Genomic DNA, 24,813 nt, shown 5'->3' with positions numbered 1-24,813 from the left:
TGGGCCAGATGGAAGACTTTGACTGCTGCTTCTCTGAATCTCACCTGGTTGAGTTGTCCCAACAGTGGTTTCTGAAGCTGGTTTGTTAAGCCAAACCAGGTTTGTTAGGAACCACAATCTCTGGTCCAGATGACACAAAAAGCTGACTTTAAAGTAAAGTAAAACCAAATGTTCTCCACCTTGCTGCATCAGAGAAGGAGAAGGCAGCGGCAGAGCAAACCGATTGGGCGCCAGGGGCACCGCGTGCGCCCTGGGCCCATGGGTGGGGCCGGCAGGGCAGGATGCTCCACGGGGCCTCCAGAGTCTGCCTGCCTCCTCCCCCTCAGTTGCCCTAGAGCTGAGGGGGAGGTGGCGGGCAGCCCATTTGGGGCAGCACAGAGCCTGATACCGCCCAAGCCACAGCATCTCTCCCAGGAGAGACATGTGGCTCGGGTGCACTGCAGGCCCCGCGATGAGTGTCGCTCAGCATTTTGTCACCCCCCTCAGTGGTGACATCCGGGGTGGTCCGCACCCCCTTCCTCCGCCCCTGGGAGAAGCTAAAGCACAAATTTGAGGCTCACAGCAGTTCCCGTCTACCTGAGTATATGTTGCTAAACCATGGTTTAGTGTGGCATACAAACGGGGCCTATATGATATGGGAGTGCAACCAGCAGACAGTCATATGGACTGGCATGCTACAGTAGCATAAGCAAATACTTTGCAATGCTGCAGATTAAGTATGATTCTGTTAGCATGTGAGGCAAAGGTGGTCATTTTATTCACTGTGTCTTTTTATGCAAGTCTCCGCTTCTCTTTTGTGGCTAGAAAGGATGCTGCAGGAGAGTGTGGAAGAGAATTGCTAAATCACACTCAGCAAATAGAGTTGCATCAGTTTTCTAGTCCCTGCCTCATCCCTGCTGCACAATGCAGCTGATAACAAAAGCTGCTTCAGCACTGCAGCTGGGCTTTGCTCCCAGTCGGGAAAAGGATGGGCAAGTTCCCCTTACACAGTGATGCAACAACAGGTCAATCTCCTAAGACCACTACTCTTTTCAGGAGGCTGTGTGAGCCAGTGAGCAGCTTTTAGAACAACTCCAACAGGGTTTCGTGACTATGTTCCTCTAAATAAAGTGGTTTCAGCAGATGCTGCACCCTCAAAAGATAATTCACTATTTCTTGAAAACATGATTCACTATTTCTTGAAAACTCTTTTACTTCCTCTCTCCCCCCAAAATGTGCCCCCCTCCCGCCTTTGTATTCCACCATCGTGGCTAGTGGCCAAATCTGAGAAAGATTGTAATGAACTGAACAACATATTAAATTTGGCAGTAATGTTATTGGAAGATTGTTATCGTAAGCCTTTCTGTAAACCATGAGATTATATTTCTGAGTCTTTGTTAGCTCCTCTGCCTACTCTTCCATTCCTTTGTTTCTCTCTAAGAATGGGTGTGTGGCTTTGTTCAGAGTCCTCTGAATACATACTGGTATGTGCCTGTATTTATTTATTTTTTAAGTGTGCAGGAACAGCAAATATAAATTTGAGCTGCATGTCAGGTGGTGACTGGACCAAAGGGAGATTTCTGTATTTCTCAGCGTAGGAACTGGGTCACAGACGTCACATTGCTCTCTGAACACTAAAAACTAAACTAAACTAAACTAAACTAAACTAAACTAAACTAAACTAAACTAAAATAAAATAAAATAAAATAAAATACATATCAGCAGCCCTTTGCCTTTAATATTGCACTCAAAACTTGTTTATCATCTGATTGGTAGCCTTTATGTTAAACTCATGTTTACTGTGTTTATTTTAAAATATATCAGACTTCATACAGAACACTCATCCAGATGTTCCATTTATACTTATATGTATTTAGATATATTTTTTACAGACCAGTTTTCCACCAAATGCTCCTCAAAGCAGGTTATAAAGCATCATATAATAATTTAAAACTAATATTTATTTATCTTTTAAAAAAGAAACATATTTTCCTTCTAAATCCATTAAGAACTGCATCACAACATCCACCCAGTTGATACTGTATGGTGCAGAACAGTCTCCTCGCAAACCATGACATTTCACCACCATTGTGTCCTTATCTAAGACAAACATTTAACTTTTTGTTCCTGGGATAGGGTGGGCAGATATCTTCTCATTGCAACTGCTTTTAGTATAACTGTACCCTCTGCAGTTTTAATTACCAGTGTCCTTCATTTATCAATACACTATTCTGCCTTGATTCATCCTTATTGTAAAGTCAATTGCTGGCAACGTTTTCACTAGACTTTTCATTAAATGGTAACTCAATATTTTTGTTCCTTTTCAAACATTCCCTCTCTCTTCCTCAGCTTCTCACCCATAATTTGTGATCGTTACCAGGACCAGCCAAAGATATTTGCTGCCTGCAGTAAAGATACCCCATTTTACCATCACCATGTGTAGACGCTGACCAGCACAGACAATGGGATAGCATCCTCCAACTGGTGGAGCTTACAAGATTTCAGTAGCTTAGGGAGTACAGGACAGGTTGGGTGGCAGACACACCCCTGCTCTTTGCCAGAGGGAAATGGGCAAGGAGTTCAAGAAGAATGGTGGGCAGGAGGTATTTGCTGCCTGGGGTGATTGCAGCATTCTGCCTAATGGCATGGCTGGTCCTGACCCTTACATAGCCAAAATTCTGAGGGCTGATCTTTCAAATGCAAGCAGCATAAACCTATGTTGGAAAGCTACATTACCTGCACTGTCCATAGGCACCTGCTTAGCATAAATAATTACTCCCTTCTCCCCTTCTGGTTCCACTCGCTCTTTCTGCCACCTACATTCACCTCTCCTTGCATGTTGATTTCTCCTCTTTTCCCTTGGCCACAGGGTGACCCATCTTTTCTGGGTTTGGTGCAGCAGTGGCATTTCTAACTAATGGCAACACACTGCCCCCTCAGAAGACTGGGGTCTAAACCACTGAGCTTGCCAATTGGAAGGTCGGCAGTTCAAATCCCCTGATGGGGTGAGTTCCCGTTGCTCTGTCCCAACTCCTGCCAACCTAGCAATTCGAAAGCATGCCAATGCAAGTGGATAAATAGGTACTGCTGCAGCAGGAGGGTAAATGGCGTTTCCATGTGCTCTGGCTTCTGTCACAGTGTCCCGTTGTGCCAGAAGCAGTTTAGTCATGCTGGCCACATGACCAGGAAAGCTGTCTGGGGACAAAAGCCGGCTCCCTTGGCCTGAAAGCGAGATGAGTGCCGCAACTCCGTAGTCGCCTTTGACTGGACTTAACCATCCAGGGGTCCTTTACATTTATGTTTGTCTAGTGGACCATCTGGCTTTAACGAGTAGTTGGGAACTAATTAATTAATGCGCAATAAGCAAGACACTCCCATCACTCTACTGAATTAAAAAAATATGTCCCTCAACAGAATTCTGTCACCTTCGTCTTCCTCTTGCTTGCTACATTCGTATTGGATCCCTTCTGGTCCTCGCACAAAGAGATTTTGGATCCTTCCCCCACCCTGCTCATTTTGCTTGTCAGCTATTTTCTCCTTCATTCAATAAATCCTAATAGGGCCATTTACAAAAGTGACTGAGCCTCATGATTCCATTTTCCCTTTTAATGCATTCATTTCTCCTTTAATTACTTGTCTAATTTGTTTTATGTTATAAATTCATTAGGACAACGGAGTGGATGTATTTCTAATTCTATCTGGCAAACATTTTGAATGCTTTTTAATTTGGGATTTGGTTATCTAATGGCCCTCTTATTTATTGTTTGTAGAGAGAGAAAATAACCCCAGTAACTGCATGATCACCACCTTTAGGCCCATGATGGAAAAGCAGGATATAAATGTAATAAATAATATCATGTATTAATATAAATAAAGGACAGAAATACATGTCCAGAAATTACCATGGCATTTTGTTTATTTCATTTAGCAAATTTATATTTCAATTTTAAATTCAGTGTCATCAAATTTTCAGGATTAGCTACAGTCCTAAAAGCATGACCTAAATGCTGTGGAATTCAATGGGAATTTTCCGTACTCATTTCACTTCATAGACATCTCAGGGAAAAAAGCATATTTTCATTCATAGGACCTAGTTTGTTAAGCAAAGATGGCAAAAATTTAAAAAATCCAATCTCATTTGTTCCCGGCAAAAAGAACAGAAGTGCAATCAGAAATAAGTCCTACTGAGTGAGTAAACAAGTCATTGAGGTAAGTGGGCATAGAATTACAAAGTATGTAGTTCACATTTCCACAATTGTGAAGATATTCAAAAGTTGCAAAAAAACAGTAACTCTGCTTAATAATAATAAAAAAAAGTAAGAGCACAACCCTATCCCTAACCGCTGATCAGTGGAGCTTCCACAGCCCTGTCACATATGTTGGATGGAGTAGAAGACAGGGTGCCAACTTGAATAAAATGTTGGGTGGCCCAGGGAAGCCCCGCCTCGCATAATCAATCACATGACATGGTGCACACACCCCATTTGAATAGCAATGCCCATCAACTTGGGTGGAGCCTGGCTCCCTCAAATATTTTATTGGGGGGGGGGGAGCAAAGACCTCTTGGCTCCTAGGAGTTGGCTTCAATGGCGGAAGATAAGGCAGGAAAGCTGCTGTGTCAGCTTGGAGGTGGTGCAGCAATCAGGTCTGGATTGGGCCTGATGCTGTCATTTGATGGCAGTGGGGCAACCTAGGATCCAGTTGAACCCAGGCAGTTCAAACCATCCATGGAACACCCCATCCGAGGGCTTTCTGCTGGCTTCCACTGCAGACACTAACAGGAAATCCACGGGTCCACTTCTGCCCGTCCACCTGTTTGGGAAGTTTGGATTGCACCCTAAACTACTTTTATGGACATTGGGAGATTATTGGTCCAAATATTATGCAGAGACCTCAGATGTGCTGGGCTTGGACTTCTGGTTCCCCATCATCATCAGTAATAATAGTAATTCCTTTATTGGGGAGGCTGAACTCTGAGCACCTTTGTCCTGGTGCCAGGATAGAATTGTTTTTTCTGGAATTCTTGCAGCCTCTGTTGGGAGTGAGGCTCACTTTGTCGAGGTGGACTCTCCTTCTGTTGTCCTCTGTGAGGCAAATGCTGCTTCCTGGAATGGTGGGTTTGAGTATCTTGGGCCTTTGATTGTTCAGGATGGTGTGTTGGCCTCCTCGTGTATCTATGCTGGCCACCAGCTTGCCACCTTTGTGGGTACACCTTCCTGGTGTAGCGACGTTTGCCATCAGATCGGTAAATATGGGGGTGCAGTTTTGAACCACGTAGCTGGGGAGCTCTGGATTTGTGGGACTTTGAAGAGACGCTTCTGAATCGCACTGTAGGAATAGTCCGGGATTGCTGTGCTGTGCCTTTTTGTGAACGTTGATTAACGTTGTGAAAAGATGGGGCAGGGGAGATACATTGAAGAGACTCTGATGAGCTAGAAAACTGTGGTGAGATCTGTGCAAGAAAAGGAAGCAGAACACCATAAACATACAGGCTGCATTATCAGGAGTGGACACCCATTGCTTCTTGGCTACATCAAAGCCCTTGCATTCCAAAGGACCGAGCTCATAGTCTGGGGATTCACCTGGACTTGATGCTCACCAGGGATGCGCAAGTGGCAGCAGTAGCTAGGTAGCCTTTTATCAGCTAAGGTTGGTATGCCAGCCATGACCCTATCTAAAAATGGCTGGCCTTGCCCGAATCACTCATGCCCTAGAGGCATCTAGTTTGTGACTTCCCCTTGTGCAAATGGAACCTCCCTCTGTCCCCTCATGCTACAGAAAGTTGGGCTACTCTAGAGGAAGGGAATCCCCTTCCAACACCTCGCCAGGGTGGATGTGATGGAACTTGCCTATTGTACTGAGGACTCTGAGATTTTTTAGGTTAACACTGTAGTGCAATATTCCACTGATGCCTTCAGCATATGAATTCTCAAGACTTTGCATTGGTTATATAATTCTCTTTTGGACAGTAATTACTCAGCACATGCACACACAAAGAAGCCAGTAGTTTTTTTCAGAGAGAAGGCACTTTGATCAGTATCTTAAGTTAAAATAAGTAATCCACTTGTCCAAATAGGTATCCACACAAAATTGATGTCTATATGAAAAATGTTCAAATGTCGCCAGGGCAGGGAGATCCTCAGACCATTGCGTAGTAGATGCTGGGTATTTATCCTTCCAGGTTTGAAGTATAAGTCTCTTAGCAACCATAAGGGCTCACAAAATCCACTTTTGTTGTATAAATGAGCAATGAAGAGTTGGATTCTAGGACTTATGTGATACTGAGCCCTTATGGTTGATATGCTGTCATAAAAGTCCTAGGATTTGATACTCCATTGCTCATTTGCAAGTTTTCTTGAATGTGTTCCAGTTGTCAAAAACAAGTGGGACCTGCAACAGAATATTGCATTTTGGAAGGCTCCTGCGCAGTCATCCCTTCTTCCAGGATATTCCTTAGCTTTCCGTTTTTCTTCTTCTTGAGCAGTCAGTATCACATGCCCACTAAGCATACTCAGTCCACATTGGGCTCTTTTTTTGTCGTAATCCATGCAGCACCTATTTTCTCTTAATGATTTTTCTGGACTTTTGCAAATCTCTTGTTCCTTGAGATATATTCCTCTTGCGAATGGTTACTGCTGTTTTCGGGCTAGCTCTTGGAGAACTGAGGTTGTGGTTAGTATATACTGCTTGTGCCCCTTTTCAGTAGGGATGGACAAATCTCCTATTTCAACTTCATAATAAATCAGGCAGTCATGAATCTTGGAAGATGATCACTCAACACCCAACTTCCTCTGAGGATTCCACTTCAGATTATGGGGGAGAGGCATTTGACCTGGTGTGATCTCATGAGCTTAAGCAGCTTCAGAAGTATTCCACCTTGATCTTGTAGGCCAAGCTATGCATGCACTTATGCCTCTTCCATTGACATCATCACTGTATCACAATAGTACTAACAGAAGCCTTCTGTTCCCCACAACAGAAAAATCCAGATTCCTGTCGGTCTGATTTGACGTCGTGAGCAGAAATGCAAAAATGCTGCCAAATTTCCAGATGCCTAACAATTTGCATCTATTGTCAACCATGAGATCTTCAATAAAAGGTGCTGCCATTTAATCTACTTTCATGTTGATTTGCAGGCAGTGACAAACACTGTGACAGAAAGACTCGCCTACTAATGCTTCTTTCAAATTCATCCAACAGTGCTTTGTGCACCAGACAGTGCATGCTACAAATGTGCCCAATTAAAGGCTCAAGTTAAAGAAAGTAACCTTCACTTGTTGTTTTTTGTGACTCAGGGGAAACAATGGTAGCTTCATAAAATGAAATGAGTTTTTGTCAACAGCAGATAGCAGCTGGGTTATCACCACTCACCTGACATCGGTTGGTCATCTTGCTGTTGCTTACTGGGAAGTAGAGTAAAAAAAAAAAAAGACTGGAGAGTTTTCAGCAGGTGGGCTTGAAGAGGCAGGTGCCTGTAGCCTTGCTGATCATGAGGTGCCCATCCCCTGGAATGTCTCAGCAAAGAGATGGCTCAGGGCACCTGATTGGCATATGCCAAGAGTCACAGGCAAGCTGCGTACTCTGAGGCTCCCCATAACTCAGCACAAGGGCACTATCAGAACTGGTGAAGCTAGATCATGGGTAGTCAAACTAAGGCCCGGGGGCTGGATCCAGCCCAATCACCTTCTAAATCCAGCCCACAGATGGTCCGGGAATCAGCATGTTTTTACATGAGTAGAATGTGTCCTTTTATTTAAAATGCATCTCTGGGTTATTTGTGGGGCCTGCCTGGTGTTTTTACATGAGCAGAATGTGTGCTTTTATTTAAAATGCATCTCTGGGTTATTTGTGGGGTATAGGAATTCATTCATTTTTTTAAAAAAATATAGTCCGGCCACCCACAAGGTCTGAAGGACAGTGGACTGGCCCCCTGCTGAAAAAGTTTGCTGACTCCTGAGCTAGATTATTTTTATTTTAAAGTCACTTTCATTTGATACTGCAGATAAAACCTCATTCCTTAAAAAAATGAAATTTTATACCCACTAGATGTATCCAAAAACTAAGAAAGAAGCCATTGGTAAATTTTGATAGAGCAAGAACACAGTTATCAAATGATTGCCTTGTTCGCAGTGCAATGCAACAACTGTTTGTCATGTTCTCAAATGGGAAAAGCCATCCTACAACATTCAGTGATGAGCCCAGAAATTGGTGTCAGGTTAAGTCTAAGGTCATGAAGACACCTACAGGGAAATACTAATTTTTTTAAGTGTGTTGATTGGGCATGGTGTTGTTAAAATAGAACTTCTTTGTAACCTACACCATCCTCCTGCAAAGCCACCTGATCTTACAGACTAGGTCATTATGAAATTGATCTACTTCGCTCTTCATGATGCTTTATTGTTCCTGCAATTGCCTGACTCTCTCAATCAAGAGATAGCCCCACAGTTAAGGTGACTTTGATCTGTTCTTTCAACACCAACTGTTCTCCGGGCTCTAAATCAAACAGATTGAAAAAGGCATACATTCTAAGAACAAACATTCTAAAGGAAACTGACCTCTGTGTTACCCTGAGAGGGAGAGTAATATCAGAAAATTGGCCTGCTCAGACACCAATCAAAGGGAGAGAAAAAAATAGGGTTCAGACTTCTGAGACCTGGTGGTTCAAAGGATGCATCCCCAAGTCTATCACGAGTCATCATGAGAAAATATTCACAAGTTATGGAATCTCCCTGAGATAGCTAATAAAGTAAGCAAAAGATCTGAAATGTGAGGTTCCCAGGAAACTGGATCTGAGTGATGGGTACGTGGTTTATGTGCCATCATATATGCAAGAAATGCTATTTAAGATCAGCGCTATCATTTGTTGGCATTGAATGTGACAGAACCTGGAAGGTCCTGGCAAGCTGGCACAAACAGAAAATGCAAGCAGACTACGATATATGGCAAAAACTCTGCAAATTGCAGGCTCAAGGCATGTTTTCAGTATGATCCAAACACAAAACTCTTTGAAATACAGCATTCCCGATCTTAATAGCCAACACAGTAGTCTCAGCTTTGCACAATGACCTACTGCCAGACCAATAAATCATTCAATAGCCAGATACCCCATCGAAATTCACAAATAATTGAACAAAGAGCATAATTCAAAATGCTCCTGTCTTGTATTGTGCTTGTAGCAATGAAGCCTTGCCATGAAAAGGATATGAAATAAGAAAGGAGGAGGAGGGAGATGGGGGAAAGCAAGCAGTGCAACTAGGGCTGGACCGGGGGGGGGGGCTGAAGCCCTGGGCCCCACGTGCCCACCTAGAGAGCAGCAGTCAGGTACCACGTCAGAGCCTAGGCCCACTAGATGTGATGCTGGTCACTGCAGGATCATTCCTGTCTTCTTACTGAAAATATTTTACACTCAGAGGGCAACTGGCTAGGCATGTACAAGGGTACCGATTTTTTTTTTTACTATTTTCACCTTGAAACATGTAATTCTTTTCTGCAATAAACCTATATGCCAACCTTACCACTAAAGTATCACTCAGTTGGGAAGGATCTTGTGATCATCCAGCCCAACCCTCAATCCTATTACAGTATAAACTGGGGCAGGAAAGAAAAGGGGGGGTAATAGAGGCAGCATGCGTCGGGGAATGAGAAGAGAGTGGGGGCTCTCCTGTGGTCTGTTGGTTAGAGTGGGAGCAATTTTGTCTGTTTGGAATTTACCAGCCCAAATGTTGGCCACGTGGGCCTTGCGTTTGTTCCTTCACAAAGAATCAACTCTATGGATTCCACTCAAGTGTGTACCTCTTATTTTCACGTCTTCAAATTTCTCACGATTCTCAGGCAGGTGTCCTGCATAATTGTGTTCACTGCTTGTACTATAAAGCACACAGGTGATGTAAAGTACTGTCTGCTGTTACACAGCAAAGACGTAAAAGTCTCCCAAGGTGTGTGTGTTTGTGTATGCTGCAGGAGGCTACAAATTTAATGGAAGCAACAACAAGGAGAAGGGGGCTTAACCCTTTCCCCACAGCCCAATTTCCCACTCAGAACCACCCTCTCCAAGCTGAAGTCCCAGGGTGCATGAAATCTTAGACCAAGCATTCAAGATGATGCTGTTTTATTCTTTTGTAAATATTAATCTTTGTATCCAAATTTCTGATGTGAATTGCATGTTTTGAAAATGCTGTTTTGCTGTGCTAAGGATATTTTTGAAAGAACATTCAATAGACTAAGAGAGCATTAAGGACAGAAGCTAGAATGCATTCCCCCCCCCCCAAAAAAAAAAAATCCAGACCTTTTAGAAACCATCACTTAAGTCCATTACATGTTTATGGAATATGTCACAGTCTGTAAAAGACTTGTTCCAATTACCTGTGATGCAGGATTCACGTCTAAATCCCCGTCTGGAGCGTACAGGCTAGAGTTATCTGGGGAGAAAGAGGGAACTCCTGCAAGACAATATACAAAGGATAACTGTTATTGATTCTTCAGAATGGCAGGAACTATAAATCATTTCAGAATACAAACAAATGTAGGTATTTTTAGATGTCCTTTTTGTGTAAAGAGAACAGACCGCTCTTCATGAAACAGAATACTTTGCTGTAAATTGGGTGGGTGCTTTGTTAAAACCCTGCTAAGAAATTTGTAGAGACTTATCTATTCAAGCACTCCAATGTACCCCTTGGCAAATCCACTGCAGGTTGCACCATTTATCACATACATTCCCTGCGTATATGGTATGTGTAGGGTAAGACACGGAAGTGAACAATGAGTGCACATACTGCACATATAGCATAGCATGACACTACATAAGGCTTGTGTGTCTGTTTTTCTATCTATCCATCTTCGGGACCTAATCATGGCATCTGTGCACATCTTTTTCAGGGTAATGGAATATAGGGAGCGTTGCATAGTGGTTAGAATTTCGGATAAGAACTGGGAGACCAGGGTTCAAATCCACACTCAGCCCTGAAGCTTACTGCGGTGACCTTGGGCAGTCACTCTCTCTCAACCTCAGAGAGTTGTTGTGAGGATAAAAGTGGGTGGGGAAGAACGATGTAGGCCACCTTGAGCTCCTGGGAGGAAGTAAATATTCATTATTCTAGGCAGTATTTTCAACAAGACGCTTTAGGAAGGGGAGTCTGTATGCCTGCTTCTCTTGCCACAGGGCCCTGCTTCAGCAGTGCTGCTATCTCACTTTTGCTGCTCAACATGAAGCTTGGAATCGAATCAGGATATTCAGATGACACCATACTACCTTATTATTCATGCTTGGCATATGGGTTTATACAGTGTACCACGGGGTTAAAAAAGAAATCCAATAAGCCTCACATCAAAATTTTATAATTCATTTTGTTAAAAAATAATCAAATTAAGCTGCAACTGATTTTGAAATAAATCTCGCTTTCCAGTTTGTATGCTTAGGATTGCTGTGCATAACTTAACCGATATTCATGGCTACCATCCTCAAACCACTTAAAATAGAGAAGGATTGAGTTGAGGATTTAAGATATGCATATATAACATTAATATTTATCAGCCGCATGGTACCTTTAGACACGTTGACCAGAAATGACTGGAAGCACATGCCTAGGAAATGCATTGTCCTGCATAGAGGGCCATTTGCACAGATGACTAATATGTTTGGGAAGCGGGCACTGAAAGTTGCCCTTAAATGACTTCTAGAGGAAACAGTTCATTGATTTCAGCTTGATACCACACACTGGCCAAACCAGGCTTCGGGTCCTCGGTCAATTCATCCTAGCTTTTCAAGTCACACAGTGGTAGCCAAATATCCCACTGTTCTGAGAACAAAACAAATATTCAGGCTATTCTCTGCCCATCCAAGTGCTCCAGAGAAGCATTTCACATGCATTTTTGTGATGTATAGAAATTTTCCCAAACACAGTTTTTGCTCACCTGTCATTTGCCCAGCACGCCTTGTATCCTCTGGACTGTATGCATAATTTTCTTGTCCACTGTGTCTGTCTGTCTCCAAATTTCTATCAGCAGTTTTCTTTTCTGATGACTTTCTAGAAAATAGAAAATGCTTACCTTTGAACCCCTGTCATTTGAGATCTTTCAGTGCAACTACAAAAGACTTTCCTCATTTTTTCAGCTTTATGGCAGATAGACAATTTAAGGGGTCATGTTAAGTCAGCCAGTACCGCTGCTTACTATCTATTATTAACCTATCACCTATATTGAATTTATGGGACTTTTTGTATACTTAGTGGGTGATACTATGAGAGTGAGTTTGTTCTGGGGACAGAAGTGAAGCATGGTCTCTGGGTTCACTTCATATCTAATTTACCAAAAACTCTGAATTCAGCAGTTTTTACTTCAGGTACAACTTGCAAAAGTAATACATTAGTAGCTTTTTGGCATGCTCTCAAAGTTTTCAGTACATAGTTACTAACTAGCTAAGGAACAGCCTGATCCAGTGCTGTTTTTAAGCCGAAGTATTAAATTTAATCTGCTTTCCGGGCTTATTCTATAGATCAGCTGTTACAGAAACGCAGTGTCAGATGCCAGGCAAAAGGAGTCAAGCCAACTATTGTAGCTCTATTGTGCAAGTCCCATTCCTGGGTATTGACTAGGAAATGCATGATGGGGAGTCTGCTGCCTTTGCTTTAGCTGTAATAAAAGAGGGAAAGGGGAGCAGTCTGGGACCAGAGTCCTCTTCTCAGTACAAAACCCGTGCATTGCCCTCTCACAAGTCCTGAACCAACTAAATCCCCTTCAACAACTTGCAATAACTGCAAGTACCCTTGGATGTGTTGTGAGTTTGTGGGTGCTAGACTCCACTAAATTCTTGGATCCAGTGAAGTGTTAGAATTTAATCAAGGTTTGGGGTGTTAAACTGGACAACAGACACATAATCCCTGGAAGCAGCAAGGGTTAAAAGCTAAATAAGCCGGGCTAGCTTTCCTATTCAGGTAATTACCTGGGTGATGGGCCATTAAGAAAGTAAGTGAGAGGGGGCTCTGGGCCAGACAGCAAATGAGTGGGGCCCCTCCTCTAACTCTTAGTGAGAATGGCAAAAGGCCAGCATTTAGTGTGTGTAATGTGACCCAGAAGTGAAGCTACAGGCAGGAACGCCAGAGAGGCACAGCACAATGTTTAATTTCTGCTTGAATCCGAAGTTCAAACAAGAAACAAGACCCTTAATGCCGTGAACCACTGTAGGCTCAGGTTGTATATATGTGTAAATAAACCATATATCATAAAGACACCATGGTCTCCACTGTGCCTCATTCCCAAAGGAAATTCAAGCCCTGGAATCTCGCACCGCTTGGAGATCCGGGTAGTGTAGCACAGACCAATCCGGCATGATTAATCTCTGCCACTTTCTTGAACAGCAAGTAATACATTTTAATGACAATTAGCATTTTGCCATAAAATATCAATTCTGAAATGTGAGGGGGTTTTGTATAGATTGTGAGCCAGATCCTTTTTTCTAGAACTCAGTGAATGATTTAACTGCCAAGCTAAGGTGAAACAAAATATGGCATACCTAGATCAGCATTTGCACTGATTAGCCCAAATCAGAATTAAGTTTCCTTCTTTCCTCTGATGGCAAAGGATAGCTTTCAGTCTTGAAGATGAATGCAAACAAAAACCCTGGCAAACCTTTCCCACAATGACGTCATTTTAAAGTTTCCGTTCAATATTGATTAACAGCTTCTCAATACAGATGAAAGATCTCTTACATTTTAAAGCTCAACAACCTAATGCATTCTAGCATAAAGACAATTAGCTTACTTCATTTTAAGTGGTCAAAACTAATTTTGCAAAGCTAGAAGCAATTTGTTACCAAACATCTTTTTTCCTCTCTCCAAAGTTTGCTTTCAAATAAGTCTTAGAAAAGCAGAGAATGTCATCTAATTTGCCTACCAGTTGGTTACAATTAACATATGCCAACCTGTCTCGCTTTCAGTTCTGTTTCTGTACAACAGAAATTCTATACTCGAAGAGCCTGTAGAATTGGCATATCCACTGTAATCATTACTTGAGCTAGGAGGCGTGAGCTATTCTGGTGCACAGTGACCTCCCGTGGTTGTTGCTGTAATTGCAGCATTTAGTGCCCTGTTTCCACCGAGTATTTATGTGTTGCAAAATGCCTTGGAATTTTTAAATGAAGGGTGGTATAAAAATGTTTTAACTCAAATATATGAAATGAAATATGTTGCACATATTAAGGCTACTATAAGAATGTTCCAATGCAAAACAGTTCTTTGATGGATCAAAGTTTCAGTTTGGAGTCATGTTGCTATTAAAGTTAAAGGGTATTAAAGGTAAATCATGTACTATTCATGCAGTCAAATGTTATGTGATGATGACAGATAATTCAGCAATTTAAAATCACTTAAATTTATAATGAAATAGAATCTCTTTTTCTCTTTTATTTTCATCTGGACATTTTAAAAGAAAATATACATATTATCCTTGGCAAATAGTTTGTATCTTCCTGGCTTTGTACGTTTCAAATCTAATAATAGAGGGGGGGATAACCTGTGACTCTCAAGATGTTGTTGAATTGCATCTTTCATCATCCCTGACCACAGGCCAAGCTGGGCAAAATAATAAATAGAAATTTTACCAAATGAGTGAAACAAAAATGATAATCAGCTTACCTCATCTCCTCTTGATACCTGGAGTCTGGGGGGAAAGGTCAGATTTTAGAATATATTCTAAAAAAAAATAGCAATTTATTTGAAAAGAACACTCTTAAGTCTTCTTAAATATATTAATTTAATACATAAAGGTGCTCCAGCGCTCAAACTGAGATTGTCCATGCACAGACACCCTCAGTCATTCAAGTAAAAAGGAGGCGCTCTGCTTGTGTGGACCTGGACTCCTCATTCAAACAAGAGAGAGAATTATTGTAGGCAGGAAGAACTTCCCTTCATAACTCACATGTAGGATCACTATGCTATACATTTTTTCTATGCAGTCGTACCTTGGAAGTCAAATGGAATCCGTTCCGGAAGTCCGTTCGACTTCCAAAACGTTCGGAAACCCAAGCGCCGCTTCTGATTGGCTGCAGGGAGCTGCGGAAGCCCCGTCGGACGTTCGACTTCCAAAAACAGTTCGCAAACCGGAACAGTCACTTGCGAGTTTGTGGCGTTCGGGAGCCAAAACGTTTGAGAAATAAGCTGTTCGAAAACCAAGGTACGACTGTATATCTCAAAAATAAGTAATCACTCTGCAGCAAATTCCTCTGAAGCTTGGGCTGCAATCTTGCTCCCTTTGCACATGGAAAGCAGGGTGTGGTGTGGCTCAATGGGACACCGTCCACCACCCACCACCCTCCACCCTATTATCCTTTCTCCGCACACATGCACCTATGTACCACTATTTCTATAACAGGCTGCAAGCGGACTATTCAAGTCAAGGCACTCCAAGACTGTGTCCAGCTGCCACCCTCTCCTTCCCCCACAACAGAATGGGGCTCTGCGGAAGAGCAGCTTGCTGGAAACTCCAGGGTTATCCGTGCAGGAAGACCTGCGTTTGAAGAGAATGGCCTGGCCACACTGCCAGGGAACAAGCACAACAGAGGCAGTCTGTGCCCTGGTGTTGGCTGGAATCGTTTACTTTTTATGCATAATGCTGCACTTGCAGAGAGGAATGGTAAAGCAACTTCTCAAATTAGCTGTGCCAGTAACTGAGGGCTTGATGTGTAAACAGTTAACAGTGCGTTTCAAACAGTCTTGTCATTTCCAATTGCTTTTTATTTACAAATTGCTCACCGCTGGATTGTATACCATTAAGAAATTTAACAGCAGATTATGAGGAACAGTTTCCCCTCTGGTCCGGGCTGTTTCTCTATATTTGATTGAGGTTGATTTATAAGGGAACTTAAGCAACATTGAATTCCATTCCTCATCATGAGTGTTTAAGTCCCAGTCTTTCTCCCGGTTATTTCTAGTGTTCGTATCTACATTTATCAAGAATACAAGTAGAAATCTGCCACTGTCACAAGTCAGTTCTTTGGACCTAATCTCCATCCTTAAATAATTCCATGTTTTAAATGTTCCATGCTTGGCAGGGGGTTGGACTCAATGGCCCTTGTGGTCTCTTCCAACTCTATGATTCTATGATTCTATGATTCTATGAAATGGTTCTGAGAGCCCACGTACCTTTCCTTCTTTTGCAGCAGCAGATAATAAGCAGAATAATAAGGATCAGGAGGAGGAAACCAACAACTGACAATACAACTGCTAAAATTATAGTTCGAGTTCGTCCGTCATCGCCTGCTACTAGATAAAAATTAATAAATGTTAAGAAGCACAGTAAAATATGCACGTCTCCCTATGAATTTAATGAGTTACTCATAGACTGCTGTGCTTTCTTAAGTAATGTTACCCTGTTGCAGCTTCTAGAAGTCCAAGAGTCCTTGCCAGATACATTATTATTTTATTTTTATTATTTCAACAGATTCTGATTTCATGCATCAGTTTCTGCTCTATAGCCATAGTAGCCAATTTGGCTGTAGTGGGAAAGTGTGGCATGGAAGAGGCAGGAGAAGGGAATATGTGGGCGAAAATTAGTTCCTAGTCTAATAAACTATGCATCCAATTAAAAAGTTAATTCAACAGATGTGTTTCATCTGAACAGTCCTCTTCACTGGCTTTATATTTCATCTATCTTAAAAGCATTATCATAGCTGTAGACCACATCAGATGAGAGAAGGCTTTTGATTATAATTGGCATTGTTGTGCAAAACACACCATAGCTGTTTACACATTAAACCCTCAAGTTTCCAAAGTTTTCCCTTAAATCTTTGGGTTAAATGTATGAAAGATCTGATTGAATTCCCACTGCAGCATTGCCACTCTATATAGTGTTGCAGGATTGCGGGAGGCGGGGGGCCGGGGGGGGGTTGGTTGGTTTGCCATTTGGGGCTCCTTCTAAGCCCTTAGTTTTTCTGTTTGTAATATGGGATTTTCTTGTAAAAGGAACTGCCGCAGTGGTCAAATCAGTCTCTTTGTCAAGTTAATGGCCCTAGTCAAACTTGTTAAGCATCCTTTTTACATGACTAAAGATCTGGCTATGTTGCCATAGAAACAACTAGACACTTTATCCTAGGTGTAGGAGAACAATTGGCAAGGTGTGAGCTAGAGTGGAGATGGGATGACATGGAGATGGTCATTTACACATTACCTGCTTAAAATTCAGCTACGTGGTTCTTTTTCTCAATTCCGATAAAGCTAGTTTTGGTGGGGGGTGTACATCAAAACACACTATTTCCTAAGAAATGACAGGATAGATGCAAGATGTATATGGACATTGACTAATGTCATGTGTACACCACTTCCCAAACCTGTGGTGGGAGCATACTGCTCACAAAATAAATGGGGGTGCCTACATGGCCTTGCACTCTGTGCTGAACCCAAAGCCCTAACTCAGAGGGAGACCTGAAGCCAAATGGGCAAGTTAAATCTGTTAGGCTGAGTGTTAATGCTGTGAGCCTCTTCATCTTCTGCTTAGCTTGTATATATGTGTAAATAAAAAACATATCACTAAAACACACAGTCTCCAGTCACCTTCATTCCAAGGATTCCAAACCCATAATACGGCACTCCTGACGTCTCTCATACTCAGAGACTAGTATGTTGTCCTGAGCACACCCAGCACAAGGAGAACAAATGAGTGTTAGTTCTTTATTGGTAAGGCACTCAATTACAGCATCTCCTCAGGTGCAAAGGATATACACACCATTCCTGCTACATAGCTGGCTAGGCATCTATGTCCCAGGTTTGAGCCCTGAACTGGACCACTGAAGCAACAGCATAGCCATGCCTCTTCCTAAACTTAAATGGATTTTAAGTTTGACAGCAACCTGTGGCTTCTCCTGCTGCTGCACTGGCACTTTAAGCCCCTCCTTGTCCTTGGAGACAGTGGAGGAAGGGACCAAAGACATCCTAATGTCCCACCACTCCATTGATTTATTCCCCCACCTCTGTATAAGGTTGCAATAGCAGAAGGTGAGTGTAAGTGGCAGGCCCACTGGACTTTAAAAGGTATACTCTATGGGGCACTTCTGAGTCCTAAAATATCAAAAATCTCCCATCGCCCTTTTGGCAAGAGCCAACACCTCCACCACCTGCTTTCACAACCTCACCAGTTTAAGTGTTCTTCACACTTCCTCCAAGGAGAACAGGCCTGATTCTGGTGACTGAAGTGCATGCTTCTAAATTAATCTTCTCTTTTACATTGTAATAGATGGCTCCCCCTCCCATTGAAACTTCCTTCAGCCCGGTGAATGGTGACCACACAAAACACTAAAGAAAGCTGTCAGGAAACTATGAAATGGCATATAAAGTAATGTGTGTAAGAGAGAGGAGAGGCGGTTTTCTTCATTATTGCTGACATATCTCAATTTCAGCCTAATCATTAAAAGATTTTTATGTACTCCAACCCTGACAACTCACATGTTTCTCCTCCTGCATAAACAGCTTCTCGGGGAATAAAATGAAGAATGTTCCTAGATAAATCAGTAAGTACACCGTAATTGCACTTTGTGACATCTGCTTTTCTTCCATTCTGAGTTACATCATGTCACTATGGCAACTGAATATGGCTGCTTCTTCAGAGTGACAGCTAGACAAGAGGGTTTATTAATTCCCCCATCAGCCACAAAACAGAATCTTCCTGATAGATTCTGTTTCGCTTAGTCAGTAATTAGAAACATCTACTCTGGTCATATCTAGAACAGAAACACACAAGGAAATGGGTCCCCAAGGTACAAATGGAGTACAAAGTGGAAGCCTATGACCAGGAAACTATGACCAGGAAACCTTGCCCAACAACTGATGCAAATAAAGCGATCACTTCTGCCTCTTATCAGCCGTCTTTGCCTCATTTAACATACTAAGGGTTGCCAATAATAAAAATCAATGTGTAACTTTGGGAGGAATCATTTCTCTGTGGCAGAATGCCTCCTTTGTATGCAGAAGATCCCAGATTTAAGACCTGAGATAGCAGTGCTGGGAAAGATTTCTTGCAATATTGGAGAGCTGATGGACAGAGTGGACAATATTGGACCAATTGTGCTACTGGTTGGACTAATGTAAGGAAGCAGGTGTGTAACTTTCAACTAGGAAGATCTACGTGACACTGGATGCTACTATGTGGTGATCAAGGATGGAAGGGAAACTTTTGTCCATGCCTTTAAGCACCAGGATGCAGTTGGTGGAAGGCTGTGTGCGCGACAGCCAGCACCATGCGGTGAACACAGTTGCAGACTGCTGATGCCATCTAGGGCATATTTGAGTCAGCAATCATGCAATTGCATCTTGCCAGCTGCAGCATTCTCACTGAAAGCAGAAACTTAAAAGAAATATCATTGTGATATACTAGAAGTATAGACAAATACTAAATAAAATTGCCTACCAACTCTCACATTCTATCAATTATCAAGTATCAAATATTGGACTCAAGCATCATTGGGTGTTAAAGAATCAGAATCCACATATTTGAGCATGCAAAGAATATCTAGAGAATATTCAATATCAGCACCTAAAATGGAGAATTTTGAGAACAGCTTTTGGGAAACAATTTGCTCTGCCTCTTTCGGCATTCTGTTCCTGTCAAAAAAAGCCATAAGGCAAAGGTCATACCAGCAGTGATATGTGTTCATGCAAGAATTAACCCTCAAACTTTTATTGCAAGTCTGTACAGTTATAATTATTAAAACTCTTAGAGCAATTCTGAATCCTAACAGCCCAGAGAAATAGTATTTATTGGTTCTTTACTTCACATATTAAATCTGCCTGATTCATTACATATAATTCTGCAAAAAGCATAGTATCCAATGGTCAGTTTTGCATGCAGCCCTTTTTATCTAAAGAAGGCATAATTCTCTAGCTGCCATTAGTGATTGAACTACAAAAGCTAAATTGGAGGTGTGTTGTTACGTCCTTTAGACACAATTAAATTCTTTGAAGCAATTTCCAAAATCACAGGATAGGTCTTGTGTAAGAAATGCTTTTGTGACTAATATAAATGCAATAAATATGGATCAAAAGAATGATCATGTGATTACATGGTTGATTTCCAGTCTCAAACAATTATCCAAATTCTCTAAGAATAGGCACATTAAATCTGCGGAAGAAGATATTCATTCATGTCCATTGTTGGTACTGTACATTAATAATTGGACATGGAAGCACCTGGAGTAGGGATGGTGAACCTGTGGCCTTCCAGGTGTTTGTGCGCTGTAACCCATCAGCCCTAGCAAGCATGATCAGTGGTCAAGGATGATGGAAGTTGTAGGCTGTCAAAAGCCACAGGGCCAAAGCTAGGGCCATTCCAGAGCCATCTTCATGAAACTCACCAAATTTCATCTAGTCTGTGAATGTATGTCCCACCAATATTTTAGCCATGATCGAAAGCCAAGTACAGTACCTTTCAGCCATGTATATTAGATTGCATAACAAGAAATTAAAGATTTTGAACATGACAGTGATGTGGGATTGAGGATTAGAGTGATCATTTTGTGATATTATGGCAAAGTTGTATGGTAACTTTTGAATAAATGTTAGAAAGAAAGAACGAACGAACGAACGAACGAAAGAAAGAAAGAAAGAAAGAAAGAAATGAAAGTGACAGGATAGTCACTTACTTGAAGGAGGTTGATACACAGTAAGTGTCACAGTTGCATTCTGTGGCTCAGGGAGTGCATCTATAGCGACAAAGCAAGTCACAGTGCTACTGGTCACTGGTGTCAGGGTTAAGATGCTCTCTTCATTGTACAAGCCATTTGATCCTTGACTCTGGTTGGTAATGTACATGGAATTATCTAATATAATATTATTTACCATCCAGGAAATCTGTGGAGCAGGAGCCCATCCAAGAGCTTCACAAATTATCTCAGTTGTTTGGTTCTCTCTTACTGTCAAGTTGCCAGCTTTGATAGTCAAAGATCCATTAACTGTTTGGGGAAAAGAAGGTGTTTTTCTTCCTTCAGAATAGTTTACACTACACATTTCTATAGGGCCAGGTTGAATTTATTTTCTCAATTTGGTTTCATGTTGCTGTCAAGAGGATTACATTCCCCCCCCAAAAAAAATTGAAACCCAGATTTCCATGTTGAAAAAGTAACCTTTAAAGCATTTCTAACAACCCATTAGTGGCGTTAGAAACAGAAGCAGGTTTCCCAGATTACTGTTGGAAGATAATTATTGAAGCTTTGCAGCCATGCTAATAGATGCATCTTTCTGAGCTACAGAATTATGCACTAATGATTATTTTTTCCATTTGCGGTTAAAAAAAATTAATTGGATTGGATTTATCAAGAATTTTGAAAATGCCACACTGCAGATTGACCCTTCATTTGGCAAATTTTTAGAGCCAAGAGATGATTTATCATTTCTATATGCATTCTCTAAACCAGGCATGTCCAAAATCCAATTCAGGGGCCTAATCTGGCCTGCCGGTTGATTTAATCCAGCCCCCATGGCAGTATATGTACTGGAGTAAAAACCTTTAAAAAGCTCAACAACTTAAATCCTAAAAAAAGCTCGGGCCTCACGCATGTTCACTTCATCAAATCTGGCCCTCTTTGGAAAAAGTTTGGGCTCTAAACAATACCAATTGGCAGTATTGTCAAAAGGAGCATCTGATATCTTGATGAGGGTCTATTGTAATGATTCCCAAATGCTGGCTTAGTATCCACTAACCACTAGTTTTATGGTAGCATTGCTATGGCATTAGAAGCAGGGGGTGCTACAGCCATCCGTATGAATTCTCTCTCTCTCTGATATATAAAAACACATGTCAAGTACATACCCACCAACACTTCTGATTTGACCAGGGCATCCCAGAATTGCACACTGCAGATTACATTGTGGCTTCTGATTGGATGTTTCATTTTTCGTGCCAAGCTCTCGCACAAGTCAGCTCTTTCCCATGAGAGCTCGGCACCAAAAGAGGCATGTTTTTCATGCAAATGAAGGCAGCTGAGCTGGAGCCCATGGAGGAGGTACTGGTGGTGTAAGCCAGGATGCCCCAGCCAGACCCAAAGGCCATGCCTGCTCTGCCGATGCTGTCCCTGCTAGAGGCATAGAAGAAGCCGACAAAGATGAAGACGAGGACAGGGAAGAGGAGGTGAAGGTGCTGGTCTGCCACTTCCTGAGGGAGCTGCTGCCAGCAACAGAGACATGGGACTGGGAAGCCTCACCTGGCTTGCATGGGAGCACGGCACCAAAGGACCTGCAGCCCAATTTTAATTGTCAGAATGTTGGAGGGTATACAACTGAAAATTATGCTATTCGTCTACCAAATTGCTTTGTAGTCCACAAAGGCTTGCGCTGCAGCACACCTATTAGTGTTTAAATGCCTCAATACTGTTTAAAGTGCTGAGAGAAGGAAGTATAGAAGGAATAGGAAAGAGCAATCTCAGTATGAATTACTCTTGCAATTGGCCTAAATGTTTTTTCCTTAAAAATGAATGATGACAAAAAGGCATACACACCTTGAACAGAAAGAAATGCGTATTTATCGTCCTGAAAGTTCTGGAGGCTGCATTTTATTTCTCCAGAATCATGTAGCTGGACATCAAAAATCTTGAGTCCAGAGGTGAACTCAGTATCATTTTGAAAACCATCCTGATTGTATTTCGGATTTGTTATAATAGGTGTTCCGTTACCCAGTACAGTCAATATAGGGGTTCCGTTGAAAAGCCATATCAAAACCTTATACCCTTTTGACACTGTACAGTTAAAATGAGCCACTGAACCAGCAAGAGTTGTTAAATTTCTGGGACCTTCTATGATGGAGTAGCCAAACCCAGTATCTGCAAAACAGGAGAGGGGGAAAAATCACTCAGGAACTGAAACTAGACCAACACCAAAGTCAATAAGGGTGTTTCTAGCTTATCTCACACAATCATCATGATAACAGTTTAATCAATGTATATAGGTCTGACATCACCCTTCTGCATAAAAACCTGAGGAGCATTAAACGTCCATGTGAACAAAAAAATGAAGGAGGCATTTAACTTGGTTAATGTACTGGTAACACAGATTAACGCCAGATAGTGTGTACAACGTCTGAAGAACCTTTGCTGTCAACATTAGAAACAAAAGCTATCAGTCGTCTTGTATTGTAACTTTGCCCTGTGCTTGAAAACAGGGGGAAGGTCTTGCCTCAGTTTAAGTTGACAGCAGTTGCTTAATGGATCCCAGAGATCTGGTTCGAAGCCTTCCCATTTTGGACTTAAACTAATTTTAAACAACCAGGTGCCTAGAAGCAGATTCATCCTATCCTGAGAATACAGTGGTACCTCGGGTTAAGAACTTAGTTCGTTCTGGAGGTCTGTTCTTAATCTGAAACTGTTCTTAACCTGAAGCACCACTTTAGCTAATGGGGCTGGCTGCTGCCACCACGCCGCTGGAGCATGATTTCTGTTCTTATCCTGAAGCAAAGTTCTTAACCCAAGGTATTATTTCTGGGTTAGCGGAGTCTGTAACCTGAAGCGTCTGTAACCTGAAGCATCTGTAACCTGAGGTACCACTGTAGTTGTGGCTCGTTTGGTAGCGCTGCCCTTGCCTGTTCCATTATAGAGCTTTCAGGATAAACATTTTGAATTTTCTTAATCCATCCTGTACAGCTTTGACACACTGATTTGAAAGAGTTAATTTTTCAAAGTTTTGTGCTCAGTTCTGTGGATTGATTGACAACGACTTTAATAAATCCTCATGTTGGCAAAACTGGGCTTAATCTTTTTTTCTTTTCTTTTTTACTTTCTTTAAAGAAATAATTACCAGAAAGGGCATGTAATTTTCCAAGAGCCAAGAATTGCACAACAGCCTAAATACTCTACAAGAGTCATTTGAATAGGTGGCATAGTAGCGTAATTCTCATCAATGTGAACCAATTCCAGAACACTTCTCATTTCTTATTATCCTTTCCTAATGACCATACTCCAAGTATGTTGGCATTATAAGCCAAGATAATTACATTCTTTCCATCTTATTGTATAAACTACCCAAGGGACTTAAAGGGATCATCATCTTTGTACTAAATTGCATTTTAATGCTCAAGGATCATAAGAAGTTTCAAAACTCACAAACTTGTATCAAAAAATTCACACGGGACACGAGCTAAACAGCTACAGCAACGAAAAAAAAATGCAGAATGAGAAGTTGAAGAAATGAATCGCAAAGACACACCTGCAGAGGTATAATAACCAGCTGATGTTCAAAATGTACACGTGATCTTTTGTTCTGAAGACTTCAAGGGAGGCTGTATCTTTTACATCTTTACTGACCCAAAGTTCATAGGGACTTGAGCTAGGATTTCAGCTTGAAATGCAGACTGCTGTACTGAAAGTATAGTGGTACCTCGGGTTACATACGCTTCAGGTTACATATGCTTCAGGTTACAGACTCTGCTAACCCAGAAATAGTGCTTCAGGTTAAGAACTTTGCTTCAGGATGAGAACAGAAATTGTGCTCCAGCGGCGCGGCAGCAGCAGGAGCCCCCATTAGCTAAAGTGGTGCTTCAGGTTAAGAACAGTTTCAGGTTAAGTACGGACCTCCGAAACAAATTAAGTACTTAACCTGAGGTACCACTGTACACTTCAGCTTTCAGTCAGTAGCTTGCTTTTCAAGGGATACCCTGTATTGTGTTCAATTTCCCTCCTTTTCCTTGTGTCCTGAACATGCACATCTCTTATTCCAACTTGTCAGTCTTCAAGGGAGCTATTGCACTGAATTCTGCCTTGCATCTTTCCTGGCCTCCATGAAAACAAAGTGGAAGTCAAGTTAGAATTTATAATAGAAATTCAGAATGTTGACCTTGAATGTGCACACAAAGGGCTCGTCCATAGGGTAA

The 24,813-nt window shown here is 41.8% G+C and overlaps 1 protein-coding gene across 3 annotated transcripts in view; it reads right to left on the bottom strand.

The window, feature by feature from the left end:
- IGSF5 (immunoglobulin superfamily member 5) overlaps positions 1-24,813 on the bottom strand; it is a 37,412-nt gene that overhangs the window by 2,870 nt on the left and 9,729 nt on the right. For 2 of the 3 annotated variants that reach the window (XM_081004450.1, XM_081004449.1), the window contains exons 3-9: positions 22,451-22,771; positions 20,600-20,908; positions 16,113-16,232; positions 14,607-14,631; positions 11,890-12,002; positions 10,342-10,418; positions 3,870-5,431 (exon numbers count right to left, since the gene is read on the bottom strand). In XM_081004450.1, coding sequence (XP_080860576.1) covers positions 4,934-5,431; positions 10,342-10,418; positions 11,890-12,002; positions 14,607-14,631; positions 16,113-16,232; positions 20,600-20,908; positions 22,451-22,771 — 1,463 coding nt within the window. In that variant the 3' untranslated portion in view covers positions 3,870-4,933. Of the gene's footprint in view, positions 1-3,869; positions 5,432-10,341; positions 10,419-11,889; positions 12,003-14,606; positions 14,632-16,112; positions 16,233-20,599; positions 20,909-22,450; positions 22,772-24,813 lie in introns of those variants that run through there. The other variant, XM_081004451.1, reaches the window with a different exon arrangement.

Source organism: Podarcis pityusensis (genome assembly GCF_964106645.2).
Source record: "Podarcis pityusensis genome assembly, chromosome: 4".
Taxonomy (NCBI): Eukaryota; Metazoa; Chordata; class Lepidosauria; order Squamata; family Lacertidae; genus Podarcis; species Podarcis pityusensis.
The sequence above is the reverse complement of the archived record's forward strand: the minus strand, read 5'-3'. Positions and strand labels throughout refer to the sequence as shown.